Here is a 20,309-nt window from a genome sequence, read left to right on the forward strand (position 1 = left end):
ATATCCATTGCAGCACTGTTTGCAATAAAAAAAAATTACAAATAATTAAACATCCACCTAGGGTGGCAATAGAGGGCTATTTGGTATGGTTAATAAATACTGGCATCTTTAAAAAGGACTAGGAAGCTTTAAAAAAAGTAAGTTAGCCTGGCCGGTGTGGCTCAGTTGGTTGAAGCATCCTCCTGTGCACGAAAGGGTCGTGGGTTCAATTCCCGGTCAAGGCACATACGCAAGTTGCATTCAGTCCCCATTTGGGAAGCATATGAGAGGCAACCAATCAATGTTTCTCTCTCCCTTTCCCTTCCTTTCTCTCTAAAATCAGTAGAAACATATCCTCAGGGAAGGGAAGGGAAGGGAAGGGAAGGGAAGGGAAGGGAAGGAAGGAAGGAAGGAAGGAAGGAAGGAAGGAAGGAAGGAAGGAAGGAAGGGAGGAAGGAAGGAGTTAGCTCCTCTATTAGCACGGAAAGATATAGTGATCTACTCTAGTTAAAAACAGCACATAGCACTATTCAAATTACACTAATACATTTTTAAATGTTTTTTTTCACACTACATCTATATTCTATTTTCAACAGAGCAGCCAAAGTTGCCCTTTCAGACAGAACTCTGTGACTCCTCTGCTCAAAGCCCTTCATCAGCTTCACTCTTCAGATTCAAAGTCCGTGGTCCTCACCACCATTCATTCCCCGGGTGACCTGCTCTTCTTCCTTCTCCCCTCCCTCAGCCCTCATCAAGCTGGCCTTCCTTCAAATGCCGCAGGGTTTGTGTATTTGCTGGTGCCTTTGCCTGGGACTTCTCCTAGATATCCCCATGACTTGCTTCCTCCGTCCTTCACATCTCTGTCCAAGTGACATTTTGCAAGACCCTAGTCTACATTTTGGAGAGTATGCGCCTCCTCACTCCTCCCCCATGCCCTGGCTCTTTCTATTACAGTTCACCACTTCCTGTTCTTCATACCCTTTCCACCCTCTGCTACAATGTGTATTTCCTTGTTTATTGGATGATGGTCTACCTCTGGCATCGGACATTCTGTGAGGGCTGAGATGTTTGCTCTTTTGTTTCATTACTGGATTCTTAGCACCTGCAACAGTACCTGACATAAGTAGGTGCTCCATAAATATTTATTGAATAAGTAAATAAAATTTCATTTTTATATGTTCATAAAAATACACAGTAAGTTTTCCCCCATGATTGCCTCTGGGGAGTGGGATTGGGAGCTGAGGCGAGAACTTTCACCTTTATGCAATTCTGTAGCATTTGAAACATGCACTATTTCAGTAATTAAAAACTAATTAAAAATATTTTAAAAGAAAACATAATGGGTCCATCTCTCCTTCCAGGTGATTCAAAACACTTTTTTGAACTCTCTTCTGAAGATGCTGAAAATAATTTCCAACAAGAACTACCTTAGGCTTGTCTCTATGGTATGTACCATCCTTAGTTCAGAAAATACCAGTAATCCTGGTGCTTACAAAGTTCTAACACCATCAAATAGACCAGAATTAAGACACACACACACACATCAGGCTTAGTAACACTGAAATGCCAGAACTCCCTGTGCATATCTGCACATCTTCCTGGTGTTCTCTCTCTCTCTCTCTCTCTCTCTCTCTCTCTCTCTCTCTCTCTCTCTCTCTCTCACACACACACACACACACACACACACACACACACACACACTGTGGCTTGCTTGTGCCATGAGTCTACTGGGTAAAAAGCCTTTCTAATCACACACCCAACAGCTCTTTGCACCAATTTCCAGGAGGAGGAAGAATTTTTACTAGTAATTCTTTGTGCTGTTTGCTCTAAATCTTCAACATTGCTTCTGACAGGGTGAACCTGGTTTGGTCCCATGTGGGCTACAAAACCCATCCATTGCTAGACGGAGCTCTTGAGACAATACATTGCCTCCTTGAGCAACGAATCCAACCTAACTTAGCATGACCCGCATCTCAGGACACATTCACACACCTCCACCAGCTACACACACCCCATGCCGAGTGTCTTTCATAAGCGGTCATGGCCATGAGGCCTCTGTTTAAGCCACTCCTGATCCTCATGCTGAGCCTTTACCCCCAGACGCACACTCTGGGAGTGTTGGTAATACTCTCACTGGGAGCTGGTCCACAGGCTCCTGGCACTAGTTTTCCCTCAATTGTTAACTGGCCACAGAGGCTCCTGGCGAGCCTCCCAGGCCTCTCCCTAACAGGTGGCAAATGGAGAAAAGAGGGGGGATTTCGCTCTGAGGGACCAGGAGGAGGCCCAGACTGACCATCCCTGAAAGTTCCTGAAACTCACCCTGGAAAGTAGGGCAGCAACAGCCAACTCTCATCACCATTTTGGTACAGAAACTGGAACTTTCGAATTTTAAATGAGAGCAAGCCAACCAGCTGTGTTATTTTTTCTTTCTTTTTTTTCTTTTTAAGAGAGTCAGCTGGAACAAAAGTCAAGACTATTTGAGAACCAGACTCCAGTGGACAGTTACACTTGATTTTATACATGATATTTACTATGTTTTGGTAAAGCAACAGACTTGGGCTGTGGGGCTATTGCTGACAATTCTCCTGAATGAGTACCTGGCAGTGTAGCTTTGCTTCTTCGGAAACACGGATTTATTACTCCTCAGCTCACGCTCCATTTCTAGAGACTTGTATTCTAATGGCACTTCAGACAGGACATCGGTTTATTCTGGAAGGGTCCGGCTTTGGGGTCGGCCCATCCATATGATCGTGAGCAAGAGAACTTAGCCCTCTGAGCTCCAGTTTGTGTATCTGTTAGGTGACAGTAATGCCTACCCGGTAAGGTTTCTAACAGGATTAAATAAGACAGCGCAGCACAGTGCTTAGACACACTGTTGTACTGGAGACAGGTGAGAACTCAATACATCATTCCCATAAGTCGTTACTATAAAGTGAGACTCCCAATGTTCTCCATCTAAGACTTCTCAGCTAGAATCTCCCATAATTGCCCAGCACAGTTTCTCAAAACAAACAAATCTCAAGACCAACCACTCTAGAACCTCTTGCCCAGGTTCCTCTTGCCTGGAACTTCATCAGAGAATTGATGCTGCACAAATGCCAGATCTCAAATTTAACCCACATCACACACCAACATCCATGAGGCTGACACTATGAGGAACCTTGGGCTGCAGCTCAGGGATCTCACAAGGCAGCTGAGCAGCCACAGCCTCGCCTCTGCACAAAACTGTGAACGGGAGGTTGTGCGTTGCCACCATCAGCCGAGCCAGAGGTAAGAGGGGAGCTGCGACAGTGGAGAGTGCAGAAGGGTCGTGGTGCCTTATCCCTGCAGTCCTGCCCCAGCCGGGAGACCACAGTCATCTGAAGACCACTGTCCCTCAGACCGAAAAGGGCAGCACTCCCTCTTCTCATCAGCCCTGCCTCTTTCCTTCTGTCCCTCAATTCAGCAAACCTCTATTAAGTGCCACCACAAGCCAGGCACCATGCCAGGTGCTGGGGAGCTCCCGGTCCAGCACACACGACAGCCACCACCATGTAGTTCCTAAAGGAGTGGACGGCCAGAGTGTCCTCCGGAGTGAGCCCAGACAGGGGAAGGGAGGGCCAGACTTTTGGTACCTTAGTGTTTGTGGAGCTGTAAACAGTTCTGTTAGCAAGAATGCGCTGGCCAACGGGCCACTCACCACATTGGTTTCCTACGTGGCTCTGGCCCACTCCACAGGCCTCTGTGCGGCGTTCAGACGCTCTGGGGGGCTTTCTAGCCACTTCGAGGTCCATGCCTGAGAGTTGGAGGTGGAACTGCTCTCTGTGGGCAGCCTTCCGGAGCGTGCGGATGGCTTTCCGGAGCCTCTTCTCTGTTCGCTTTATGATGCAGCTCAGGTCACAAGCAGCTGCAGAAACGAGAGGACAGCGGTAGGGAGGACGGCAGGCTGCAGCCCGTGAGGATGGGCAGGGCCCCCCAGTTCCCTGTGGTCAGAGTGGGGAGACCTGGACTGAGCACCTAGCAGGCTGGGCAGCATTCAGTACCAACAGAAATTTGTTGACCAAAATGGTAGCTTTGGGTTTTCATGAAGCGGATAAAATCATCAGGTTCCAAACCAATTCAGTTTAGTTTGGGGGTGAAAAAAAAAACAGGAGATACTTCAGTGGTGGCACTACACCCCCCACCCAAGAAGAATGGAAAGTGAAAGGCGAAGGAATAAGGAGCAAGCTGTGAGAAGCCTGGCACCGTGGACCGTTTTCAAACCAACCTGTCACCTCCTTTTGGTTAGTTTCAAGCTCAAACTCAACAGTGATAAACACTTCCTTAGTGGCGCTTGGTCGGCCTGGGGCGCCCGGGACTCGCTTGCGGAAGCCGCATGTAAGGTGTGCGTAGCGGAAACTTTCTTTTACTGAGCTGTGCTTCTCTGCATGAAGAAACAAAATCATCGGGAGCCAAATTCCGGCAAAGCACTCAGTCGAACATTCGCTAGAGCTCAGTAAACATTTCATTAAAACCACTCTCAAGGGACTAAATGATTAACTCCAGATGCCACGACGTTGAGAGCCCTCAGCTTGCAGCACGATGACATTCTGATGTCGAAGAGTCAGTATCGCCTCCTATGTAACTGAACGATTGAGCCCTTGAAAGTCATTCTCATGGATAAATGCTGGATGTTTTCGACTGACCGGCCACATACGTGGCAGGCAGGAGCCAGGGTCGCCTTGCACTCCTGAGCGCCGGTCTGCTAAAGGGCACTGGTGATCTCACAGTTGGTTTCCTTAAAGCTGGACTGTGATGTGCCAAGAAGGGGCTGAGACTTGAAATAAGGAATGAGCACAGGAGTGGAAAGCAGGAAACCGACTCCTGCTTTCAGGCAAACTGACCTTGAAGAAATTCCAACCCAAAGGGAAAGCTGGGACACGCATCAACAGTGATGTCTCATTTTGAAATAAGCAGGAGCGATAGATGGCACAGAGTCAACAGAACTAAACAGTATCATGAAGGCTTCTAGGATGGGAATGAAAGTGTTGGGCAAAGCAGGGCTCTGCACGTCCCTGGGGCTGACTTTGGCTGTCACCCCTGCCCCCGCCGCCGTGGCTTCCAGTGAATCTTTTAACGAATGATTGTTATTTTGTTTTTCTTGTTTTTTAATATATATTTTTTATTGATTTTAGAGAAGAAGAGAGAGGGGGAGAGAGAGAGAAACATCAGTGATGCTAGAGAATCATTGATCGGCTGCCTCCTGCATGCCCCACACTGGGGTCCGCAACCTGAACATGTGCCCTGACTGGGAATTGCACAGTGACCTCCTAATCAATGCTCAACCACTGAGCCATGTCAGCCGGGCTAACTAATGATTGTTAACCCGAATCAAAGAGCTGATCCACATATCCACACAATTGAATTGTCTCTATTTTAAAACCTTGTTTTATTGAACTTACATATCATCTGTATCATATTCTTCTTTAACATTACAAGGGTGGTCAAAGCTCAGCCATTCACCAGGAGCCAAAGAAAGAAAAAGGCCAATTCAATTTGCCCTCTGTATATTTCCCCTAAGATCAATCTTACTTTTTCGAAAGATTAACTTTAAATCTCTAAGTAAACAGATGTTCATTTCCCCCTTTCAATTTTCCCATATTGATTTTTTTAACTTTTTGTTTTGAAATAAGTTTAGAATTACAGGAAAGTTGCTAAGATAGTCCTGAGAGTTTTCATTTATTCTTCGCCAAGTTTCCCCTGAAGTTAACTAACTTCTTTCATTAACATGTACATTTAGCCCTAGCTGGTTTGGCTCAGTGGATAGAGCTTCGGCCTGCAGTTCCAATCTGGCCAAGGGCACATGCCCGGGTTGTGGGCTCAATCCCCAGTCGGGGATGTGCAGGAGGCAGGATGTGATGATGCTCTCTCATCATTGATGCTTCTATCTCTTTCTCCCTCTTCCTTCCTCTCTGATATCAATAAAAATATATTTTAAAAGATTTTTTAAGCAAATGTACATTTATCAAAACTAAGAAACTAACATTAGTACACCACCATTAAGGAATCTAATCTGCTCTGGCTGGTCCAAATCTGTTTTTCAATAATGTTTTTTTCTTCTAATCTAAAAGTATAAATGCATACTGTGGAGAATTTGGAAAATGCAGACGAAAATAAAAATGAAATCACCCATCATCCTCCCCACCCAGATATAACCAGTACAAGTGATATGCTGAGCGATTTTTTCTACCTACCCTCTTTTTTGTTTACACAATCTGGGTTGTATTAGATATACAAAGTGTTACCCCCTTCCCTTTTCCATCTTACAACAAGAACATTTTCCTATGCCATTAAACATTCTCTGGAACATATAATTAATAGCTGCATAATCTTCCCTTAAATGGAGGTACCAAAACTTATCTTGGTCAGGTATTTAAAAAAGGCAGTCCAAAGTGCCTATAGTGAGCTGTATGTTTGTTTGTTTGCATGATTTATTTGAGGGTAGATTGGGGAAAGAAGCCTCCCTAACACTTGGATCCTGATTTTTGTCCCCTCTAAAATTATTTTTATGAAACAATCCTGGAAATGTGAGCTGGGGGGAAAGAGGAGGGTTGGGTCCTGCTCTTCTCAATAAGGCCAGTTGGATAGGATTTGCTCTGCTGAAGCCTCCAGAAACCAGATCCAACAGGAAAGCTGGATATCACATCCTTGTTCATCAAAGATTCTCCTCTCTGAGCCAAACCTCTTTTCATTTCTTTGGCTTATATTTCAAGCAAACTTGAAGATCTGGAAAGTTTAACCCAATATGATCGCAGCGTGCTAATGCATCTGAGAGCCCTGATCGATTCCTGCGAACTCACAGGTTTCCCCAGAGCTCCCCCACCTGTACCTCACCAAGGAAGCGCTGAAGTCCAACCCCAGAACTACACGGGATGCCAGGCTAGGCTCCTCTTCCTCCTGTGCAGAGAGGTCTTAGAGATTCTGAATTGTTGGACCCCATCTGAAGGGCTCGAGCTGATTACGGGCCCCTTTCCCCACATGCAGGCAGGCTCCCTGCGCTGACCATCTGATTCCATACCTGGTTGTGCTGGTCGCAGACCCTCGGGAAACAGCTCAGCCTTTTTCAAACTACACTTGCCTTCATTTAGCTTAAAGGTTACACTTGTCCTGATGGTGGCGACATCTTCAGAAAGAAACAAGTGAGAGAGGTTACCTTCAGAGGCAAAGGAATGGCAACACCAGCTCGGTAAATGGAGAGCTACCTAGTGGCTGGGTCCCCGCACGCTGCATACCCTGAGCCCCTCTCTTACCATGAGCCCTGGCACTGGGGCACCAGGAGCCTCCTAAGAACTACCACTCGTCCATCTGAGACGAATAAGGTGCTCAAATATAACAAAGGGAGAGCCCAAAACAACCTCAGCAGTGAGTTTAAAAAAAAAAAAAAGAGTTCATTTTTGTGCCTTTCCAAGAAAGAAGACCAAAATTCCCTAGTTCAAAAGTTAGACAAGGCTGCTGAAGAACACGGGGAAGGGCAGATTCTCCTAAAAGCAGCTGCTCTGGGAGGACAGGGCTGGGGCCACCAGTCCACACTGAATGCACTCACTACACGTGGCTCGGATTTTCAGGATCTGGAGGCCCTCACTTGGAGAGCCTCATGTGCAGAATTCTCCTCTCCTCCCATGGTCAGTGTTAACCACATGTTGGGCTCTGCAGCCAATGACCAGGATTCAAACTCTAGCTCTTCAATTTGCGATGAGAACTTAATCTCCCTGGTTCTCAGTTTTCTCATCTATAAAATAGACATAATTATGATACCTACATTACCAGGCTGTTGTGAGGATTAAATGAGATAATGCAAAAAAAAAAAAAATGTTCCCTACAACTTTTGTGATATACTATGTTAGTATAGTTTTGGTAATATTATTATACTTAAAATCCTTTTGTTCTTGAAATATTAATGTTTATTGCATGTAATATTATATATACGTAAGATCATTTTTCTTGAATAATTAGTGTTTATTGCATGCAACATTATTATATTTAATATTGTTTTTCTTGAAATATTGGTGTTTATTGCATGTAACATTATTATATTTAAAGTCGTTTTTCTTGAAATAAAAAAAAAAACTGGGGGAAAAAAAAGTGTAGCCTACTATCTGATACAGAGTAAGAATTGTGAACTGTTTGCTTGCCCATCCTTGGAGTGGCCTAAATCTCCAAGTGACCATCACTGAAGGGTTTGGTGAAACACACCATGATGTCTGCTCTGGCTGGTCCAAACGTTAGGCAAGAAGAACGGGAGCGGATAAAGCTTAAGATTTTGGATTCAGATGGCCTGGTCGAAATCCTGGCTCCGCGTTCTTATCTGAGCCGCTCTGGGTGCGTTATCTCACCTCTCTGAACCTCAGTTTCTTCATTTGGTTAATGAGAAAAACAGTAAAATTGCCCTAGAGGGTTAAATCAGCTAATACATGTAATACAGTGGCTGGCATATTTTAACTATTTGATCAGTAGATGTGAGCTGTTAGTATCCTGCTCTGGGCTTTTAGCTTTGCTCTTATATATAATATGGACATCAAGAACCATTTCGTAATCACAGAGATGTCTAAATCTGGGAAGATGAAGCTGCCTAAAAGCTTTAAATTTCATTCTTTTGTTTTGACAAAGCAAAAAGGGTTTGGGGTCCTCTCTCTGGACAGAATTCTTGTTCCCCCTGTCGTACCCATGTCTATCTCCACCAATGCCACGTGCCCCAGGCACACGTTCCCACTGGGCCTTTGGGGTGCCCTGGGGTAGGGGAGTTTGGGAGACCTGAGTCGCCTGGTCCCAGAGCTCTGCAGGCCTCTGCCCAATAGGATGACCCACCAGGGCTGAACACGGAGCCGCCCATCACACAGTGGACACAGTAAGTGTCTGTCACACGGAATGTCAGAGTGCAGGCACCAAGGCTACAGGCAAGAGCATCCTGTAACATGCTCATGGCCTCGAGGAGATAAAGAGAAAAGAAAACAAAGCCAACACCCAGGAACAGCACCCCAGAGTGAAGCCCACTGCACACAGTGAGCCCCAGAGAGGACACACAGATTCGGTAATTACCCCCGAAAGCAGAGTCATTTGATTTTTGCTGTTTGTTCCTGAGAGGAGGGGAAGTGCCGCAGGTGACAGAGTAGGCCTCTTGCAGTCCTAACAGACAGAAGGTGGATGATCAACATGTAAACAAGGTACAGTCTCACCTGATAGCTGCTAAAATCACCCCCACCCCCACTCCACACAGACCCCTAGAAAAACACCTAGCATGTGGGGTCTCGAAACATCGGCCTCCAGTGATTGGGGTTGTGGGGGAAGCCCTTTGAGGGCAGCTAACACCTAAAGGCCAGGAAGGCCTGGCCCTGGCATGAGGCCCTGCCCCAGGGACCACTCACCTGAAGAGAGGTGAATGCCAGAGTGACATCTGAGGAAGCACCTGTCTCCTCCGCCACTCTTACCGCAGTGCAGGGACACGTGGGGCGACACACTAGTGGGCAGGGCCCCCTTCACTTCTAGGCAGGACAAAATACAGACATTCACAGAAACAGAAGGACACTTCCAGGTGTGACTAGGACGGCTGGGTCCCATGCAGCAAAAGCCCAAGAAAAGAAGGCAGAGCTGACACCCAGCATAGAACACAAGACACCGGGCACTGTTTCCCACCAAGGGACAGGAGCTACTTGTATGCTATTTTTTTTTCATGCAGAAAAGCAACCAGAAAAACAGAAGCGAGTATAAACCTACGCAGAAGCACAGAAGGCAACACCAAAGAGCCTGCAAAGTATCTCCTGTTTTTGAACTCTTTAAGGAGTGGCTGCTGAGGCTGAGGGGAAAACAATTCCGGGGGGATGTCAGCAGCACTCCGGGTGTGGGTGCGAGCAGACGTGGGAGAGAGCAGCTGGGCCGGGGGAGCCCGCTGGCTGGCTGAGCCCTGGTGCCCTTACCCACACAGTCTTTTTTATTCCAGTGGAGCTTGTATGCAGAGTGGCACTGGCATCCGTAGCTGCCCACCGTGTTCACGCAGACCTGCTCACAGCCTCCGTTGTTGATGCTGCACTCGTTGGTGTCTGGGGAACAAAGCACAGCGGCTCCTGCCACAGCAGCCCATCCCTGACCCGCCACCGCTATCCTTCCCTTGAGGAAGGAGCAGGAAGGGGGTCACATGGTTGAAACTCACTAAAAAAAACGGCAGGAGCCGACTGCCTTTAGGATGTGGACTTGGCACCAACTGACCCCACTCTCCACTCCCTGGATTTCCTGGCATGAGCCTCGTCAGGACAGTCTCAAGTTCCATTCTGGACCAAACCATTCCCCGATTAGGGAAACTCGGAAAAAGTCACACCCTCCTTTCAGATGCCCAAACTCAGATGCTGCACAGGCTTCCAAATTAAAACTCCACCATCCCCCTGAGCTACATACCAAGGGAGACAGACAACCAGGATTCCCTGACAGTTCATGGAGTGGAAGTACAGAGAAGGAAAATGAGCTGCACTCATCTCCATCAACCTGAGACTGAGTCCAAGTCAGAGGCGGCTCTAAGTAAAACCTAGGCACACATCGTATTCAAGGAACATGCCCGTGGGATTTCTTGATGGACTAGAAGAGAAGGTTTTTAGTTGTGCCAAGAATGTATTGAAAAGGAGAAGAGAGATAACACTGTCTATAGCAAATCGCTACTACCCATTCTCCTTAAGCACAGGACACAAGCATGGAGCAGGAAGTATTTAGGCCACTGGCCCCCAAATCCTCAGACCCTCAGAATCACCGTGGAAGCCCCAGATATTCTGAGTCAGAATCTGAATCTGTGTTCTCAAAGGCTCCTGAACGAACCTGCTGACCAGGCGCGCAGTGGGAGTCATTTGGTGCCAAATCTGATCTATGCCATATTGTCTCCTTGACCATAAGGGCAAATGACATCGGGACCTGTTGCCACATGGGCACAGAGCAGAGAGATGGTCAGTGGTCCAGCTTCCAGCTCAAAGACATGCTTAAAGAGCAGCTCAAAGGGCTTGAACAGGCTTTGCAGTCCGTTCCTATATACTACAAAGCTGTGGAACTGCTGGTGGCCTGCCGAGCAACTTTACTATCTGCTGGGAAATTGCAATCGATAGGGTATCAGCTCCTGAGCGATTCTCCATTCTCTGAATACAACCATATCAATAGTCAATAAAGAATTCACAGCTGAAGAGCTTAGCTCTTCTCTCTGCTCCATATCACACTTGAAGTTTTAAAAGGATAAATGGGGGTGGTGGGTGTCCATTAGCAGATGCTTCCCTTGAGTCGATTGATTCAATGCCACTTCACAGGGACTGGAATGTCCCGTTCATCCCCCAATGTAGGAAAATTGGCCCTCATCTGGGGACACTTTAGGAGTAAGCCCCGTTCCTCTACTGGCCCAGTCTCTGACTTCAAAGATGCTGGCATTCTGCTCACCTCCACAGTGGGTAAAGCCATAGAGGGTGTACCCTTTGTTGCAAGCGCATGTGAATGTGCCAGGGTGGTTGATGCAGCTGTGGTCACAGGTCCTATCCAAAGAGCATTCATCCACATCTGTAATTGGAAAGGGAGAGGGCACCTGAAACCAACTCTCAGGGATGCGTGACGAGAACACATTTATAACAACACCAGTTACTGGGGAAAACAACCCTAACAGAATAAAACATTACCTATGAGTTCTCCCACTCGTGTTTTTTTTTAAAAAAGTGTTGAGCAGCCCACAGTAAGTATACTCCCTGCCAGGACCCTTCTTTCCAAATTCTGTTGCAAATTGCATTGCCTGCGAGCTCAATTGCTTCCTCTCACCCATGCTTATTCACGGGGCTGAGTAATTTATTGTTGTATTACTAAACAGCAGTCATAATTCCAAAAGCTTGGGCAAATTAAAAGGAGAACACACTTGTGTTGGAGATAAATCTGGTTCCTCTCTTTCTGATCTTCCCAGAATGAGTCTTCTGCCACGGAAGGCCAGTTGATCCTGGGTTTTAATGCCCCTTGCGCTAAAAGAATACATTAATGCTAAGGTCCTCGGTCATTTCCTTATTGCAGACACTGAAATTTGGTGTTTAAGCTCCAAGCTGGATCCTCTTGGACAATCCCTGGGTTCAGTCCTGTGGGGCTCCTCCCAGCCTGGTTCAGTGTGGAGGCATCCCTGGCTTCAGCTGAGGTCCTGAAAACTAGCCTCAAGACTGCATTTGTCAATGTAATCACCCCTTCTTTCCTGGCTGGTCCCCACATCTTCCCTGTAGACTAGAATTTCAGAGCTCACTTCCTCAGCTCTTTGCAGGGCTCTGACAGAGTTATGACTTGTGTCTCCAAATGGATAAACCAGGACCAGTGCAGAACTCAGTGGGAGCCAACTAGACCTTTGCTAGACCTCTTTTCAACACCAGATGTGCCACGAGAAACTATATTAATAAAAACACAAACATTTGGAAGGGCTAGAAGAATTAAAAAATGAAGTAAAAAGGGCAAAGTCTTGCAACACCTCTTCTTCCCTAGCTTTTCCCAGAAATCTTGGCAGTTTCTTCAGTAAATTTATTCTGTGCAAATATTTGTTCTACCAAGACTGATCAGTGAAAAATGAGAAAAAGTCTGTTTCTTCCCATGTAATTGATGTCACTCTATGAATTCTGTTATTAACATCAGCCAGTTGTGGAGAAAGTAGACTCTTCCAGTAGCTGACTTTGGCTGCTCGTGACGGGCTTTCGCTTTGCCAAGAATAATGAGATCACTTTTCTAATTCCTTTTTAATATGTTTACACAGCTTAAACGGTATTTCTTGCTCTATACATTATGAAACATTATGTAGAACAGCGAATTTGCTTTCCAAGCCAAATGGATGAAAACCACGCAGTTATGGTCTAGAATGAACCCTCTGAATTTAAAGGGGGTGCTTGAATTGCTTAAGGAAAAAAATCCAAGAAAGAAACCTAATTCACACGCTAAGGTTTAAAAAAAAGTAATGTAACATCTTTAGTATCTGAAGTGAAGTCAGATATCATATTCTGATTTTTATTTAAAATTCTAGGATTTCTAACAATATTAAGTTAGGCCATTCTTATTTCCAGAAATGGAACAGGAATAAATGATAGCAAATCTTTTTGGAGAGCTTCTTCCTGAAAATATAAATGGTGCCCCCTACCCCAAAGAGCTTACCACCACCCCAAACAGTTACTGTCACCCAGAGAAGTTCCTTGCTGCACCCCTTATGTGGGAGGGATGCATCTGAGAAGGGGTCAGCCATCCTCGCCCAGAACCCACCATCCTCTCCTCCACTCAATCCCCTCCCTTCCTCTCCCCAAGCACCAAAGGCTACAAACAAGGGCTACAAGGAAGAGACCAACTAGTTCATGACCTCGATTATGGGTTAACCCCAAGATTTTGCTGGGAAAAGGCATGTTAACTAAATCTACATATTTTACCATCAAATGTTGTTACAAAATACATAACATTAAAAGAAACTTTAAAAACGAGAAATTATTCATAATCTCAACACCCTAATACAACCATTTGCATTTTGTGATCCAATGCATCTCTAGCATCAGATTAAACCTCTGCTCTAATCACACCAGGTAGGTTCTCTGAAGTATTCACTATCATTCACAGGTTAATTTCCAAAATATATCAGTGATTTCATTCTACCTAACAGATAAACTCAGCGAGGCACAGGTTGGAGATGGGATTAATGACTCGGTTGAGAAGCCCGACGAGCCAGTCTCTGCCAGGGCGGGGTCTCGTCTTCTCCACTCCAACCAAGGGGCACTGCACAGCACAGCTATGTTTCAGCACATACCTTGGCAAGACTTCTCATCTGTTAATAATTTAAATCCCTTTTTGCAGCTGCAGTCAAAACTGCCCACGGTGTTTTTGCAGAAATGATCGCAACCTCCATTGCGGTTCTGGCACTCATCAATATCTGTAACAGGCAAGCATCGGCAAATCAGACAGCGATACTTGCCTCGTTTTCCACAAGTCCCTGAAGTATTATTGTGTGTGCTTCATGATTCTCTGAAACAAAAACAGACCCATAGAAGCACTTACAAATGTTCGCTGACGTTTTCAATCTCACACGTGTTTTCTGGTCTGGCTTAACCAATTGTGAAAGACAAGAACCTAGTCCCCTTGAGAACTGTGACTTACACTGCCCTTGACCAGCATTAGGAAACAATCGATGGGAAAGAACGGTGATGTCCTATTGTATTCTCATCCTTGCCCTGCTCTCTCAAGATAAGGTGGCTCCCTTTGGTATACTTTCCATTCCAGTTTAATCATTAAAGTTATAAGGAAATAGAACATTTGTTTTGGCAAATTACACACAATCAAATAGCCTTAATGCTTTTAAATGATTCCTGATACTCAAATAAATCTTATCTGAGTTTCATCTGGTAACTGGTTACCTACTGTTTATCATGTTGAAGAACTAAGCCTTTGTAGTCTTGCCCATGAAATACCAGTAGGTCATTGGGGTCTCTATTTATCAGTAAAAGTTAAAGGTACGGTTATTAATTAAGTTCTCTGGATAACAATCTTAGCTGTTATTTACATAACCTCTAGGCTGTTATTTATGATATGTTGATAGTATCTCCTATAAATGTTCCCTTGAACTTCTGCCTTTGTCTAATAAGGCCACAGCCTGAAATGGATTGTGTGATACATGTAGAAGCTGACCTTTTCAACAGTTAGTGTAATTAAGCTGGTTCTAATTAAGCTCACTCAATTATAACCTTTTACTAGCCAGGGAAGAATGGCTTGCATCAATATGAATTATAAGCAAATCTGGAGTCACTCCAGGAGGTGTGAGGGGAAGAGCTGCCTTTATCCCCACACATTAGCAACACGGAGAGGCACAGGCTACCTTTACAGGTCTTCCCATCCAACTGGAGAGTGAATCCAACGGGACAACTGCAGTGAACACCTGTGGAGGTATCCTTACAAGTGCGATCACAGCCTCCATTGTTGACAGCACATGTTTCTGACAAGGAGGTAAGAAAAAGGCAGTTAGCTTCCCAACGAAGTGCTAATACAGGTGAGAGGAAGAAGATATTAGTGCAGTACTAATATTTAACAAAGTTGCCCGGCTGCTGTGGCTCAGTGGTTGAGCACTGACCTATGAACCAGGAGATCATGTTCAATTCCTGGTCAGGGCACCTGCCAGGTTGCAGGCTCAATGCCCAGTGTGGGGTGTGCAGGAGGCAGCCGATCAATGATTCTCTCTCATCATTGATGTTTCTCTCTCTCTCTCCCTCTCCCTTCCTCTCTGAAATTAATAAAAATATATTTTAAAAAATATTTAACAAAGTTCATGAAAGCCAAGAAGCATGGTGGGGTATTCACAGTTGTACCCTCAAGTCTCTGCCACCTGCAGATGAGATAGAAGGAGAGCGGGCGCAGTTCCCCCACTCATCTAAGTAAGTGGCATCTCCCAAGGAAGTTTGACAGGGTGACCAGAGGGGTAAAGAAGCCTCTCCCAACCTGCTGAGTGTTTCCTTCCACTGGCTCATTTGAAGCCACTAAAACTTCCTGTTGATCCACAGCCAGGGACCTGCTAAGTATGACACATCTGGCAGGCTAGAGGTGAATACCGAACAGAGAAAAGGGGGGCGTGTTCCTTCCTTAATCCTGAACTCTCTCTCCCTTTGAGTAATGGGCAAAACAAGAGAAGGTAAGCCTTGCCCACCCCAACCATTCCTTGGTCGCAGACCAGTGGCTTCTTCCTTACAACTGTCAGTGAACTCAGATTAGAAATTTACCTTTCCCTGTAAGGAAAAAGAGCTGTCAGAACCACATGCAAAATCAGCCCCAGTTGTTAAATCTCATCTATAGAGATGCAGGACAATAAGCAAAATGGCCTTGTCATTCTGCATTTCATACAATTACTCTGAGTAACAGACAAATGCTCTTCAACATTCACTCAATTGTTAGCATCTAGGTATCCAGAAATCTGGTTTTACTTCCGCAGCTACCTCATTGGAGAGCCTAGGGGCACAAGCTTAGCTCTAAGTAAATATGACAGACAGGACATATATGTTCACATGCTTCTTCTCAAAACCTCACTAAAGTGATTTTTAAAGTACAGATCCTTAAGGCAAAGAAAATAGCAGAGACTAGGTGAAAGGTGTCAGATATTCTGGTGTCATGTCCGAGGAGGAGCAGTAATTGGTGTAGCAGAAAGCTAACCCCTAGTGGTCTGCAGAGGGGGTGCTAATGAGTGGTAAGCTCATGTGAACTACTGAAGCCCAGAAGGCTCAGGAATTGGAGGTAACAAGTTACTCTAGAGCAGCGGTTCTCAACCTGTGGGTCGGGACCCCTTTGGGGGTTGAACGACCCTTTCACAGGGGTCGCCTAAGACCATCGGAAAACACATATATAATTACATATTGTTTTTGTGATTACCACTATGCTTAAATTATGTTCAATTTGTAACAATGAAATTGGGGGTCACCACAACATGAGGAACTGTATTAAAGGGTCGCGGCATTAGGAAGGTTGAGAACCACTGCTCTAGGGGCAGAGGTGAGGATGGAAGACTGATTGAGAATCTACATAACAAACAGATAAACCCCAAGATTCCCTCCTAAGTTCCACAGTCAGATGACTACCCCCTCCTTATTGGGCTACATCAGAGACATTTATTCTGGAGAAATGGAACCAGAGAAGAACTGGACTCAAGGGCACCAGGAATAGCAGAGGGGAGGAGGAGGTACTGTCAGTGAAAGTCTATACCAACAAAGAGAAATGGCAAATTCTCCCACTGGCAGTCAAGCCTATGTCCCCTCAGCAGGAGATTGAAAGGTTCCTCTCCATAATCAACCAAGGACCTTGTATGCATATATGCATGGCCCACAGACACAGACAATGGGGTAGTTGTAACTCCTGTATTGATCCTCTAATTTTCTTCTCTTTTCTCTTCTTTACATTTTTGTTCTACTTTCTAGGAAATTTTTCTTTTCTTTTCTTCCCAGGGGCTGGGGGGAGGGGGGGAGTCCGGCTGGAGGGGGTCAATGGGGAAAATAAGTAAGTAAGTAAATAAATAAATAAATAAAATTGAGAGCTAAAAAAAAAGAAACAAAGAAAGATTCCTCTTCAGATAAACTGACCTACCCAAGTGAAAACAGCTATAGATACTGGCACTTGAGGATCTCCAAATGAAATGGCTAAGACACTGCCCAGTCACTCAAGCATAAAGTCCACCAGCTGACAATATCCAACTGGCTTTTAGTATTTCACTATTAAATATGAAAGTCAGCCAACAGTCATGAGGCATTTCAGAAAAGTCTTTAATATGAAATAAATACACCAAGTCAAACAAACAGGGAACTTGGAGGAAACAAAGATAATGCAGGAAACAAAAGAGAAGTTCTAAAAAAAAAATCTTATCATTTATTTCCTTAGAGAGATCAGAAGAGCATCTGTGAAATAAGAACAGGTTCCTACAACAAAAGACCAAAGTAGAAATTTAAAAAGAATCCTATAAAAGGATTAGGGGGAGAAGGGGTGGGAAGAAAAGAAAAGAAAAATTTCCTAGAAAGTAGAACAAAAATGTAGAGAAGAGAAAAGAGAAGAAAATTAGAGGATCAATACAGGAGTTACAACAGCCAGCTAATAGGCATTCCAGAGAGAAAGAACAGAGAACATGGAATGAAGAAAATTATTAAAGAAAAAATTATGAGAAAACTCAGAACCAAAGGACTTGGATGTCCATATTTAAAAAGCCAACTGAGTGCTCAGCATAAGAGGAAGGAAAAGCCCCACAGTGAGGGGCATGATTGTGAAATTTCAGATCCCTGGGGGCAAGGAGACGACCCTAAAAACATCTGGAGAGAAGCTTTCATAGGTTCGATAGAAAGGATGAAGAGTAAAAAAGACGTTAGACTTTTTGAAACAACACTGAATGCTTAAAAACAGTAGAGCGCTATTCCAAACTCCGATGGAATATTCTTTCCAGCTGAGTTCTATACTGAGCCAAAGCCTCAATGAAATGTGGAAGTGGAATAGAGAGGCATCTCCAGGCATGCAAAGTGTTAAAACATCTATGTTTACCCATGGAAACTAACGAAAAAGGGATCCACCAAGACAGGAGAGTAGTGAAGGGAATGCCAGGCTGGTGCAAAGGGGAAGCCCAGACGAGCGCGTGCAGCCGGCCCAGAGAGTCAGGCCCCCCTAGAGCAGGTGGCAGCCTCAGAAGATACTTTTTAAACAGAAAACAGAATCAGTAAGTTAACTGCTGTATTGACTTTAACACATTGAAAAGCGTTTCAGAGCTCTGCCAGAAATGTGTAAGAGAACTGGTAAGAAGTACTTAGAAAATGAAGCTGACAAAGAAAATACAGTCATAGCACATCATGTGACTCTTGGGTAAATCATATTTAGATATTCATAGTCTTATGATGTAAACACATAATACTGATTTAAATCATGATAAAACCATGTTAAGGGTGTGAGGGAGAGAGAGACAAAGAGTGAGAGTTAGGGGATGGGGCAGAAGAGAATGAAAATTTAGTGTTCTGTAGCAGGAAGTCAAAAGCTAGTATCTAAAATTGACCCATCAAGACATAACTGTAAAATATCTCAATAAAACTAGAAAAAAAAGAAATAACTGTATAGACTTCACTTTTCAGAAATATGGGGAAGGGGGGTCAGGAGAAGAAATAACTAGGAGAATTCAAAATTGTTGCCTCTGCCCCATCAGTGTTGCTCGTGGTTGAGCACTGACCTATGAACCAGGAGGTCACAGTTGGATTCCAGGTCAGGACACATGCCTGGATTTCAGGCTTGATCTCCAGTAGGGGGCGTGCAGGAGGCAGCTGATCAATGATTCTCTCTCATCATTGATGTTTCTATCTCTTTCTCCCTCTTTCTTCTTCTCTGAAATCAATAAAAAATATTTTTTAAAAATTATTGCCTCTGGCAAATGGGCTGAGGAAATGTGAGTTAGGAAACAAGGACATGATGTATCTCATTACAAGCCTCATAGTGCTAATTAAGTTGTTTTTTAATATATATATTTTATTGATTTCAGAGAGGGAGAGTAGAAACTCAATGACAAGAATCACTGATCGTCTGCCTCCTGCATGCCCCCTACTGGGGATCGAGCCCACAACCCGGGCATGTGCCCTTGACCAGAATCGAACCCGGGACCCTTTAGTCACAGGCCAACACTCTATCCACTGAGCCAAACCGGCTAGGGCACTAATTAAGTTTTTAAAGTTTTTATATTATTCATATGTAATGTACTATTTTGATTTAAGGCAATCAAACACAATCATGTTAATAGGGCAGAAGAGAGCTCAGAAACTTCGCCTGCCTGGTGACCAATGGCTGCTCAGTACCTTCGCTGACTGCTGAATCAAAAGATAGGCTTTATTTGAGTCAAGCCCAGCTTCCTCCAGAATAAAAATGTGTCAGAGGATCTGACACCATGCTCACAGCCACCACCCCGACTTGTGCTGTCATCTCCAGCTGCACTGTGGGACCTGCTGCAGACCCTCCCCTGTCCCACAGCCCAGGGCCCCTCTCTCCATTCATCTCTGACATTGACATGGGCTGCAGCCAGGAAGAGGAGATGCTGTGGACAAAAATAACCGACACAGCAGCAGCTGCGGAGGGGCTGCCCGACACGCCTCTCAGCTCACAGTTGCCGAGAAGGATGGGGACTGACATTCTGAGGAACCCATGTTACTGCCCACCCACTAGGTCTCAGGCATTGGACTCGGGGCACTTGTGCATATTGTTATCTTAACTGAGCTTCCTGACAACCCTACAAGGTAGGTCTTAGTGCGTGTATTGTAAAGAAAGACTAACGGGAGGCGAGGCTCAGGGCAGTTTACCCAGGTGTCACCGTTAGTTGGGGCAGCGCTAGGCGCTAACCCGGTTATTCTGATGGCTGGGTCTCGAGTGATGACTAAACAGCAGTGGGTGAAGATCAGATTCACCCTGGCTTGACAGGAGCTGCTGACCCCGGTCCAGCCGGTCTGAGGGCACATGGGTCCCAGGTTCAGGCCCGATGTGGTAAATTGGGAGGGAAATGGACAATGAGAGGGGACATGAAGAGAGGGTGAGGGGTCTCGCCTACCCATGAGCAGCCGCCGTTTCACCCGTTTATCCCCGTCCACCACTGAGGTGGCATTGTTCTCCATCACCTCCAGGGCAGTGTCCTCTCGCTCTGCAAGAAACACAACAGAGTACAATTCTCAGAACGAATGAGTCAGACGATTCATCCCCGGCACAACCACTTCCGCTGAAATCCCAGACACGAGAACAATGTGAGAAATGCGCCTGTTCGCTCGATACTAATGTGTTGTAACGAGGCTCTGTGGGAAACGCAGCACGCTGAGTGCGTGCAGAGC

The 20,309-nt window shown here is 45.2% G+C and overlaps 1 protein-coding gene across 7 annotated transcripts in view; it reads right to left on the bottom strand.

Annotated features, from left to right (window-relative positions):
• The window catches only part of SCUBE2 (signal peptide, CUB domain and EGF like domain containing 2), a 69,849-nt gene that overhangs the window by 24,617 nt on the left and 24,923 nt on the right, over positions 1–20,309 (bottom strand). For 3 of the 7 annotated variants that reach the window (XM_036325314.1, XM_036325315.1, XM_036325312.1), the window contains 10 exons: positions 20,036–20,125; positions 14,819–14,935; positions 13,757–13,879; positions 11,398–11,514; positions 9,909–10,031; positions 9,360–9,476; positions 9,034–9,120; positions 7,016–7,120; positions 4,226–4,381; positions 3,659–3,865 (listed from right to left, as the gene is read on the bottom strand). In XM_036325314.1, the coding sequence (XP_036181207.1) occupies positions 3,659–3,865; positions 4,226–4,381; positions 7,016–7,120; positions 9,034–9,120; positions 9,360–9,476; positions 9,909–10,031; positions 11,398–11,514; positions 13,757–13,879; positions 14,819–14,935; positions 20,036–20,125 (1,242 nt within the window). The remainder of the gene's footprint in view (positions 1–3,658; positions 3,866–4,225; positions 4,382–7,015; positions 7,121–9,033; positions 9,121–9,359; positions 9,477–9,908; positions 10,032–11,397; positions 11,515–13,756; positions 13,880–14,818; positions 14,936–20,035; positions 20,126–20,309) is intronic. The other 4 variants (XM_036325313.1, XM_036325316.1, XM_036325317.1 and 1 more) reach the window with 4 other exon arrangements.

This window comes from Myotis myotis, unplaced genomic scaffold, assembly GCF_014108235.1.
Source record: "Myotis myotis isolate mMyoMyo1 unplaced genomic scaffold, mMyoMyo1.p scaffold_m19_p_10, whole genome shotgun sequence".
In the NCBI taxonomy this organism is placed as follows: Eukaryota; Metazoa; Chordata; class Mammalia; order Chiroptera; family Vespertilionidae; genus Myotis; species Myotis myotis.